This window comes from Accipiter gentilis, chromosome 11, assembly GCF_929443795.1.
Source record: "Accipiter gentilis chromosome 11, bAccGen1.1, whole genome shotgun sequence".
NCBI lineage: Eukaryota > Metazoa > Chordata > Aves > Accipitriformes > Accipitridae > Astur > Astur gentilis.
The window spans coordinates 26668601-26679775 of NC_064890.1; the positions used below are offsets into that span (position 1 = coordinate 26668601).

At 47.2% G+C, this 11175-nt stretch overlaps 1 protein-coding gene across 2 annotated transcripts in view; it reads right to left on the reverse strand.

Annotated features, from left to right (window-relative positions):
• KCND2 (potassium voltage-gated channel subfamily D member 2) overlaps positions 1 to 8683 on the reverse strand; it is a 279711-nt gene extending 271028 nt beyond the window's left edge. The window contains exons 1-3 of one of the 2 annotated variants that reach the window (XM_049814413.1): positions 8595 to 8679; positions 7611 to 7728; positions 5183 to 6356 (exon numbers count right to left, since the gene is read on the reverse strand). In XM_049814413.1, the coding sequence (XP_049670370.1) occupies positions 5183 to 6297 (1115 nt within the window). In that variant the 5' untranslated portion in view covers positions 6298 to 6356; positions 7611 to 7728; positions 8595 to 8679. Of the gene's footprint in view, positions 1 to 5182; positions 6357 to 7610; positions 7729 to 8594 lie in introns of both variants that reach the window. The other variant, XM_049814415.1, reaches the window with a different exon arrangement.
• Positions 8684 to 11175: the final 2492 nt, after the last annotated feature.

Here is an 11175-nt window from a genome sequence, read left to right on the forward strand (position 1 = left end):
AAAGATCTTTCTGTCAAGCATCACCTTCATGGTCTTCATAACTGAAGTAAGCAAATTCATGCTCAAGAAAAATAAGTGAAGTAAGCTAACTCCTGTTCCTCTAAGAGATCTTCAGGATTTTTTTAAACAGAAAAGCTGGTCCCCAGTGCAACTAAATAAGAATATAATGACTCCTGTTCCCTGTCAAGCCAACAACAGCCCAATACAGTTTGAGTAATCTTTTTATTAGAGAACAAATAATTTTTTTCACTGCCATCAAAATGACCTTACTTTTCAGTATTTCAAGTTCTCCCTGGAGCCCTTTTTGAATATCTAGTAATGTGCTTTGAAGGTGATTACACTACACTTTGTCCCTCCTCTGTTGTACAGTATTCTAACTATTCAGGCTAAATGTCTCTGCTGAGAAGAGAAAATAGATTGAGACATCAAACACATTTGTAAAATAGAAAATCCACTAGGTTATATACAAGAATACAAAAATAAAAAAAAAAAAAAAAAGCTATTTGAAACAGGCTTAAAAATACCAAACACAAAATGAATGAATGAATGTGCCAATATGTAGGTATGAGATACAGAAATATTCCAACTTTGCAAATCTTTACCTTTGTAATACTCATCATAAAGGTATTTCCAAACTTTTAATGAAATTGTTCACAAAACAAAGATTTCTGATTTTGTGCTCTCTTGTCAGATTTTATGGAACTCAATTTTTTTAATACAAGTTCTGAAGAGACAGATGTTTTCAAATTAGCACACAGAGACCATAAGAAACTAAAGGCACTCACAAAGGTTAGAAAAGGAAAACAAAATAATGTGTGTGGCATTTGGGAAAAAAGTGATGCTGTGGAAATTTTATGATGCTCTTAAGGAAAAAATCTATCAAACAAAGGTCAGGAAAAAAACCTGTTATGAGGAAAGTTCAGGTCAAATGAACGACAATGATGATGAATGAAAGATTTGATCTAGTGGTGAAGGATGAATGAGGAATCTGGAACGAAGAAACAGAAAAAATAAAGCCAGAAGAGTCTTAATATGAATGTTAAGCTTGTCTTAACAAGGGAGGAAAGGTGCCAAGCCAGGAGACAAATCCCCAAAGAGGAAGACTCTGGAAAGCAGTAGTTTGAAAGAAAAGTGAAGAAAACAAATAGACGGAATATACCCATAGGGATACCATAAGAAAGGAAAAAGAGTGAAGATGGGAGAGAACAGAATGTGCAGGAAAATGAAATCCATCGCCCTATTCCCCTGTTCACTGTTTGAGGCTTTCTGTCGTCACATCTAGTCACCTGTTTGATTATAAAGTCGTCAGGGGATTTCATATATCTTAGATGGGATTCCTCAGATATTATGGGCTATATCAACAAATAATGAATAGTTGCTTTGTATTTTCTGGAAGACACACCTCTAGTTAATACAGTCAAAACAAACAGATGAATAGTTTTGCGTTTAAGCTTCCCTTCATAAAGCATTCCGCTCATCTACAAAAGCATTGTATGACTTGACAAAGCTACCCAATTAAAGCCTATAAATATAGAAGTTTAATATAGCAGTGAGATTGCTTTAGAACTAGTCACAGAAGAGCACTGTGTTCCTTATTTAAAGTATAGTATCTTTATAAAACATAAACTACACTATAGATCTGCCTGATTTGGGAACAAACATTACCCTTACACCATCAGAACCTTACCAGTTATTCCAGCTCATTTGCTGGCTACTGACAGGGCAGAAGGAAAGTTATTAGATTATCATATGTTATAAGGTGAGAGCAGAAAGTGACATAACTGTGTCATTATAGGTGTAGGTGTTTGCAAGCCCCCAAGGAAGTCTGCCAGTCCCAATTCAATAGCCCTGAGGTTTTTTTTCTCTGTCAGGTTATATAGTACCCTGTTTCTTGACCGTTATGCCTGTAACGTCTATGTTTTTTGTTGTTATCTTGATTCTCCACAAACCGCTTTGTGACCTCTTTCAATTTTATTCTCTTGCCCCTTCTTTTCCCTTTTCCCTACTTTACTTTTGCTTTTGCTGCAATTGATACTGATAAAACACTAATTTGAAATATTAAATCAGACAGCTCAGTTTCTGGCAGAGTCCATGCTGTTATTCTAGAGTCATCTTTCTCTCTCTCTCCTCTCTCTCTTTTCCAGCCTTTATCTCTTTCTGACACTTTCTCTCTTTCTTTCCTCCTTTCTTCCCTTTCTTTCATTTCTTTCATATAACACCTCTATGTACAACTATGAACTACTTGAGTTGAGCAGTCAAGAACAATTAATAGCTGGGATATCCTTGGAGGCTAAAATGTAGTAATATTTGAAGTCACTGGCACTCTGCAGAGGAAAATGTAATCTATGTTTTTTAAAGACACTTTAATTGCTCAGCAATCATGCAGAACTGAGAAATATAGCTCTGCTTCCAAGATAATAACTCCCCAAATTGCAAAGGTCGCTTACTCAATACCCTTGCTATCTAGCAAAATATGAGAATGACACCAAGACTCAAACCCTCAACTTTAGGTTAATCTATTATTTGGTATTAGGTTTCATGTATTTTTGTAATAAATCACATAACCTGCTGTGTGCTACTGTCATTTAAAACATACAGATTTAATCTAGCTTTGTTGCTAAAAGAAAAAAGTTGTTCATATAAAGTCCATTTATATAGCCCTAGTTCAGCTAAAACTAAAATTAAAAATGAATGGGAGTTCCGTATTAGTAAAGGGACAAGAAGCTTTAGCACAGAGCAAAGGCAGCAGTATGAATTACAATCAGCTTTCAGTGGCCCTTGCTACTTTTCCTTGTAGTTTCCCTCTTTTTAGTGTAATTATTCAATCAACTATAAAAAGAGTGCAAAGCTTTTGTTATGTTAATTCTATTTAAATTATTCATATACGTTTAACATTTAAACATAATCTTTATATGGTTATCATGACGTTATTAAAAGGACATCATCTAGCTAATGCACCGATCAATGATTTCCCAGAAATGTGTGACGTCTGTCATATCTGAACTTATAATCACATCTGAACTTCTGAGGGTGAAACTTTGGATCTCTGTACAACCCGCTCAAAACTTTCTCTGCGCAAACTACCTCCAAAAAGGAGTCAAGCATGAGTGTATTCTTTTTAATCCTTTTCCCTCCCCTCAGGACCTACAGATTGTACGGCTGTGTATTTGAAAATAGGTTCTTAGGCTCTATTCAAAGAGATTTTTAATTATGTTCAAATCTCATCAGGACTTTCGAAGATTTTACTCAGAACAGTACCTCAAAACCTGGAGCTATAGAGTAATATTCACTGGTTTTGTGACAGAAACAAACGAGTCATATCAACGCCAAAGAGATACCATACCCCCATCACAATCAATTGCAAACTGGCCGTAAAACTGCAGACAAAATTCTGTTCAGTACCATGGACAAGTACTGCCCACACTGGCCGGAACGGCGACAACTTACCCACAACCACTCTCATTACAAAAAACCACAGTCCAGCTCCTGCTCTTTTATAATAAGATTATACATTCTAAATATTAGTAAATTCTTAAGACCTACTTCGTTGAAATCATCACAGTTGTAATTAGAAATATGTGGCAAAAAGTATCAGCATCAGAAAGTACAGGACTATGGAACTAGTTAGCAGGTATAACTTGTTCCTTCTGTTAACTTGTCCCTTCGGTTTGTCACTACCAGAAGAAAATGAAAACCAAAAAAAAGCCAGGAACCTAAAGAGCAGATTAAAATCCCCAAAGCTCTTGTCACTCCTTTTTAGCATAACTTGCCCTTACAAGTAGTATGAAATATTTACAATGCACTATATTTATCTTCATTTGTTATATCACGCTGAAGATAAAAGCCCTGTATAAAAAATGGTGGCATAAGACAGTCCCTTTATCTTTTTCAATATTTTGCATGTGCATTTCCCAGCTAAATTACAATTGCACATAATAAATCGACTTTTTTGCAATAGCTTAATAATGCGCTTTCATTTTGTTAAATTTAAAAGTTATACATGTTTCATAAATCTCAACAGTCCCAACAACATGTGGCAAAATGACTAATAAGATGATGGGCTTTGTCTTCATGACAGTGAAAAGTTTTTCTTTTCACATCTGTAATTATTAAATAACTAGACAGTTTCTAAGGAATTGTCAGTTTCATAGTTGACACTCTGCAGCTCGAAATCAAGACCGGGGCAAAAAATTGTCTTCTCAAATTAGTCAACCTGCTAAATCCCTGTTATAATTACGGACAAAAGCATTTTACAACTTGGTGCACAGAATCAGCTGATACACTACGACTCTGGTATCGGAGACTTTACAAAATAATATTATCTCCCATCTTTCCACTAAACTGCATTAGAGTCTAATGTCAGCAATGGCATTTTTTAACTCCTAATTCTCTGTAAGATTTTATGTTGCCATTAGAATTATGTTTTAAGACATATGCTTGATCTGTCATCTGTCTCATACTTCCTCAGATCATTTCCCAGGGCGTGTCGCCGGTCAGTGTAGCTTCACACTTGTCATTTACAAGTTACAGGTCCATGTACATCAAGTGAAATTTATGCAGTGTCTTAAGTAACACCGGGAATAACTGTAGTGATGATTAAGGTATCTCTACCTGTTTTATTTTCGTGAAAACAAATCGCTTTGTAATACGGAACTCAGTACCCAAGTCGACATCAATACATCACTTCAGACAAAATGGCAGATCCACATACTTTAATGCACGATCAAATTAAAAGCTCTCATTGGGTTATCCTGGTAATTATCACTACTTTAGCAACACCGTAACAAGTCCTGTCAGCAACCGCATTACTCTGTTAAAAATCCACTAATAACTCACAGATACTCGTAAAATATTCCAATTTCACTATCCCAAACCAAGTAAAAAGCCAGAGAAAACTGCAAAGAACCTAAACAGTTGCAGGATTTGTTTTGTTTTGTTGTTTGCTTTTTCAGTTTATCTGCAGGTTTGGGGTTTGGGTTATTTTAACTTCAGCAACCCTTTTAACTCACTTGCACGTGTAAAACATTTAGAAAGAAGTGGCTAGTGGTATTCACAAAGTTCTGTAACAAAAACTTACCCTCGCATTTTTTTCTACCCACATTTTTTTTAAATTGCGTATTTTCCATTCGTGCCAATGCACTTGTTGAAATGTTGGCTGTAACCAAACACCAGCTGCACTTACCCCAGTGTTGTCATGGTGACAATGGTGTACCAGAAGGCTGCAGGGATGCTGGTGAACTTGCTGGCTGATGAACCTTTCTCTGCATAGTACATGACAGTGGCAAAGATGATGATGGCCATCGTGAGTGAGAAGAGGAGGAAGCCTAACTCCGAGGCACAACTTTTCAGCGTGTAGCCCAGGATGCGCAGCCCCTGTGAGTGGCGGGAAAACTTAAAGATCCTGAAGACGCGAAAGACTCGTAATGTCACAAAAGCCCCACTGACATCCTCGTTATCTGTCATCACCAGGCCAATGTAATAGGGCATGATGGCGACCACATCAATGATACTCATGACACTGCGCACGAATTTGTAGCGACTAGGGGCCGCCAGCAGACGTAGGAGATATTCAACGGTGAAGATCATGACACAGGCAGTATCCAGACAAAAGAAAGCCACGGCGTAGCGCTCTCCACAGGGCAGCTCTTTGATGCGACCCGGGCTTACCCCGCAGGGCACTGTCTCCACCACGTTGGCAATAACAGAGACGGCGATGAAGAAACCAGTGACATAGTAGAAGACCAGAGCCAGTGTACTGGTGTGTGGGTTTTCAAAGGCCCGCCACATCCTCTGCCGAGCCGTCATCGAGGGCAGGGAGCTCTCAGCTGCATGATCCTGGTCGGCGTCATCCTGCAGGCGCTCGGCATTCTCGCGCCGGCGATCCTTGTACTCCTCGTAACAGCAGTCGCCAATGATCTCAGGGATGATGCCAAAGAAGGCCAGCTCCTCGTCATAAGCCGAGATGCACTCCTGGCGGGGATAATGAAGCTTTCCGGTACGGTAGAAGTTGAGAATGTGGCGGAAGATGTCAGGGTCCCGGTCAAAAAAGTACTGCTGCGTCTCAGGGTGGTAGAAGAAGTCCCGCTCCGAACTGCCCAACAGAGTGTCGGGGTAGCGCTCCAAGGTGTCCAGCCACGTCTGGAACTGGATGCCACTCACATTCAGCACAATCAGAGAGTCCTGGCTTCGCTTCCTCTCCTGCCGCGGAGCGGCTGGCATGGGACCTGTGGCCACTGGCATCCATCCTATGGCCGCTGCCCTGGCAAAGGGTAACCAAGCCGCTACTCCTGCTGCCATGGTCCCGAACGCCTACTACAGCTAAGGGAGTCAATCTAGAGACGGTTCTGGTCCAGCCACTAAAACAGAGAGGGAAAAGAAAAATACAAATGCTCACACATTTTCGAGGCAAGGGAATTTCTGAACATTGTTGTGATTTTCAGTATTAACCGAAAATCTTTCTGCTTCCTTTTTGTTTCCGCCCCTTTTTCATGCCAGAATATCCTTTCCAGGGTCTGCGTAGCCAGTCAGGGCAATAAATCAGGGCACTTGGAAATCACCGTATTCAAAGCAGCTACTCTAGCAGCCAGATCCTTTGGCGACGAGGTCCGTGCGAGGCCCCTGGATGGAAGCAACGGTCCACAAAGCACGAACCCCCGGAGCCGGCTAGTAGCTCCGATGCCGCGATGCAGCCACCTGGAAGGGGATTTTCTTCCACGCGCGATGCAGCCGCTGCCCCCGCCCCTCCTCCTCCTCCTCCTCCTCCTCCTCCTCCTCCTCCTCCTCCTCCTCTTCCTCCTCCTCCTGCTCCGCTCCGCTCCGCTCCCCGCCCGCTGCCGGAGCCGGGCCGCGGCCGCCAGCAGAGCCCTCCCCGGGCGGGCTGCAGCGGGGCCGCCCGGCGCCGCCGCCGCCGCCGGTTCGCCGTGCTGGGGCGGAGGGGATGGGCCGGCCGGGCCGCCCCCCACCTCCCCAGCCGCAGCCCCGGAGCGGCAGCGGGACGAATCCGCTCGCTGACCTTGATCGCCGGCCCGGGGGCTCCTCCCGACCCCGGCTGAGGGCCGGCGGGAGCCGGCGGGGCAGGGGGAGGAGCTCCGGGCGGCAGCGTTAAACTTTAAGGCAAGTTTTCCGCGTAGGAAACGCGCTGAAGGGCAGAGGGGCGCGGGGGGAGGGGGGAAGGGGCGCCGGGAGCGCCCCAGGGAAGGGGAGCGGGCGGAGGGGAGCGTCCCCGGGACGGGGCGTCGGGGGCGCGCAGCGAGGGGCCGATCCGGAGCCAGGGGAGCGGGGCCGGCGCTGGCCGCGGCGGGGGTAGGAGCGGGGGGGGGGGGGGGCTTCGGAGGCAGCCGCGGAAGGTGGGAGGCACGGGAGCGGCCGGGCGGGCGGCGGCGGGCCGAGCCGGGGGAGCGGCGGCGGGGCAGGGGCTTCCCGGCGGCGGGGGGGGTGGCCGGGCCGGGCGGGGGGCCGCAGCTGCTCGGCCGGCGGCGGTGGCTCGTCCCCGTCCCCGTGTGTGTGTGTGTCGTGTCCCCCCCTCCCCGCCTCCCGCCTCCTTCCTCTCGCCCCTTCCCCTCGGCTCCGCTCTCGCATCCCTCCGGACGTGCCCGGCCTGCGGCACCTACCTGTGAAAGTCTGGCGAGAGCGCTCAGTTGCATAGAGACTTTTGGAAATGCGCGTTCTGCCGCTAGATCTCCGCGCCCCGCCGGGAACGGCGGGGAAGTATAGTTGCTCCTGAGAAAGCTTGATCGCATCCAAAGGGACATCGATAATAAGGCTTTCCCCCACCCCCACCCCCCCCTCCGCCACCGCCGAGCGCCGAGCAACAAGTTCAAGGGGTGGGTGGGGGGAAGAAAAAAAAAAAAAAAAAAAAAAAAAACCACCACAAAACCCCAACGTAATCGCGCCTGGCAACTCGGCGGAGCACGTCCTTGCGGGGCGCGGATCCTGCGGCGCGGGGCTGCCGGCAGGCGCGGCTGCGGCTGCGGCCGCTGCCCCTGCCCCTGCCGCGGGGCTGCGGGCGACGGCGAGGCCCTGGCGCGGCCGGGGGCGAGGTGGGGGGGGGACGACGAGGGGGGGGGGGGCTTCCCGCTGCCTCCCCCGCGGCGGGCGGGCCATGCCGCCCTGCCGCGCCGCCGCCGCCGCCGCCGCCCGCGGGCTTAGGGGCGCAGGGGCGGGCGGCGGCGGAGAGGGGGGGGGGGCGAGGAGGGCATCGCTCCGCCGGCGGAACAAAGGGGCCTCCGGCGGCGGCAGGGCAGGCGGGGAGCGCCCGTGTGCGTGTGTGGTGTGTGTGTGTGTGCGTGTGCGTGTCTCTGCGGGGCCGGGATGGCGCGGTCCAGCCCCTCCGCCGGCAGCGCCTCCGGAGTTAGCGGTGTTTCGGGGAGGGATGGGGCGGCGGAGAGGGCTTGGGTGAGGTATCGGGGCGGTGGTGGTGGTGGGGGGGGGTGCTCGGGAGGGCTAGCTGGCTCCCCTTTCAAGGGAGCGATTTACTGAAAGAAGGGGGGGGACGGGACACACGAGGTGCCTGGGAGTGAAGTGCGGCGATGCTCCTCACGACCCGCCCCGAGCCGTTCCGGAGTTCTGGCTGCAATATTCCAAATGGCTCTTACCAGCAGCTGCGGGAAAGGCGAGAGCTGGGACGGCTCGGGGAGCCTTTTCCTCCTCCTCTCCTTTCCGCTCCCGTGCAAAGCCGCCCCCCCCCCCCCCCCCCCCCCCCCTTTTTTCCCGTCGCTAGATGGCGCGTGGATGACGGGAAGCGAGCTCCCCGCCGGGCTGCCGCTGCGGGGCCGGGCGGACCCCCCCCCCTCCCTGCCCGCCTCCCACCCACCCCCCCCCTCCGCCCCGGTTCTCCCCCCGGTTCCCTCCCCCCCCCCCCGCCGCTCGCCCGCCGGGCCGCACCAGCGCCCCGCCGCCGCCGCCGCCAGCCGAGCTCACGGCACCGCTGCATCCGCGGGGGGAAGCAGCGGGCACGTCGTTCGTTTCTCCGGCAGCTCCCGTAAAAGCCAGGAAGTCTCTGGGCTTTTTTAATTCCGATTCCGAAACCGCTCCGGGGTCTTCTTCGCCCAGCCGGCGTCGAGGCAGCGGGCGGTACTCCTCCCGCCCTCTCACCGGCGCTTGTTTCGGGTTACTGGTGGGAGCCTGCCGAAGGAATCGCGGAGCACACGGGTTGCTTCGCGCTCGAAGATGGCTCTGGCCAAACCTCCCGCCCCGATAACCTGTTTTAGGCAGCTGCCAAAGAAACCCGAAACAAAAATAAACCAAATCTATAGCGAAGCTTCGGAGGTAACTCTTTTCTGCGTTTTAGTAATATGTTCCACCTCAACACCTATTAGCTTCTGCTTAAGTGCCCGTGGGCAAAGATGAACGCTGCCGGTACTGTAGTCTCTGAGCTGTTCCTCTAAGAAGTACTCGAAAGCATGGAGAGAAAAGGCTTGAAAACGTCTGGAAAACTTGTGACGATGATCGATCACGTCTATCGAATCACGTGAAGTAAAATATCACGTAAAATAAAGGGTACCTTCCGTAGTTTTACTGAAGTTGCTTGTCGGTTTGTTGTTTCGGTCTTTCTTCTAGCTCAAATGTTCAGTACCTTATCTCCTGTAAATTAACCCATTAAGTTGAAATTAGTTGGTCAGCTGTAGGTATGGAGCTTTCAGTGACACGGCTACTCCTCTCCCATATGAAAGATTAGGGGGGGTTATTTGGTGCTACAAAAAGACAGTCCTGTAACATTCAATACAGCCCAATTTATGATCCTGTCGGCTCAGCACTGAGACAGTAATACAGGACTTCCTTTCCTGACGAATGGTCAAAAGAGGTTTCGCTTTCAGCTGTAGATCCTTTTTGTAATCAATACCTGCTCTTATTTTTTAACATGCCTAGCTTTACAGAAAACACGTACTGCTTTCAGTTGCTTTTTTCATTGCGGTTTTTCCAGAACAGAATTTTTCACTTGCAACAAAGGGTTTCCCACCCCTATAGAGCTGAGAACGGGTTCCGTTAAAGAATCACTTGGATTCTTGCTGCAATCTTAAAAGTTGTTTCGGAGACTTCCACATTTCATCAGGAAATGGGAAAAAAAAACCCAAACAAACCCAATACATTTGGACAAGTGGGAATCGGGTAGCGTTAGAACATTGTGTCTGGTTTAAATCAGAGATTTGACACCAGTTGGGGTTCAAAGTCTTTTCTGACACCATTGACTATTTGCAGAAATGATCATCTCACCTTCAGGTTTTGTGGACAGCCTCTGTGTATCAGAGAGGCAGCTTTCAGAAGCAGTATCTTGGAAAGAAAAGACAAAGAGCATACTCTATTGCCTTCTTATTCTAACAGAAAGTCCATTAATATACTACTGAGAAGTGACAACCAGGAGCTCAAACTTTGACAGCTTGTGCCTTGAGTTTAGTGCCTCGACATTGTCTGGCTGCAGTATTCCTTCCTTTGTACATTTCAGAAAGACTAAATTCTGGTACATTAAGTGTACCTAAGCAATCAGTTCTTCTGAAGTCAAAATCCTGCCTGTGACATCAGAATTAGCTCCCAAGAAATTGGTGTGATGTGACAGGGAGGATTATGACTTCAAGTAGGAATTAAGTAGCAGGGACTCAAATGAGACAAAAATCCTATTTTCAAGCAAAGAAAATAAATCCTAGTAATTGTAGGAAAAGAAGAAGATGGTACTAAAGGGAATGCACAATGGACTCTAATATGAGCTGTTTCTTAATTCTTTCTGAAGTCATGAGGCATGAAGAACTCTCTAAGGATTAAGGAAGATAATAGCTATGATGCATAAGTTTATATTAATGCATTTAATTTTTCCTTTAATATTTTTAGAAGTATTTAGAAGTATTTAGAATGTTTGATACCAAGAATTTTCTTTACAGACTGAATGTACATGTACATCCCCTCTTCCTAATTCCTCTAGTACTAAGCCAGTGGTCTTTGCTTGAGAAAGGGACACTACAAATATTTAAAGCCACCTTGTAAGCCTTATCCTCGAGATTCAGCTATACATCTGACTTTTTCCCTTCCTTCCTCTTTACTCTAGAAGAAAATTTCACAGTTCCTGCATTCTTATCCTAATATGTTTGTACACTCAATACCAAATGCATAAAATCATGCAGAGATAACTGGTTTCTGAATATATGCTATTTTCCCCCTTCTGGATTAGTAAGAATAGCTTCAATA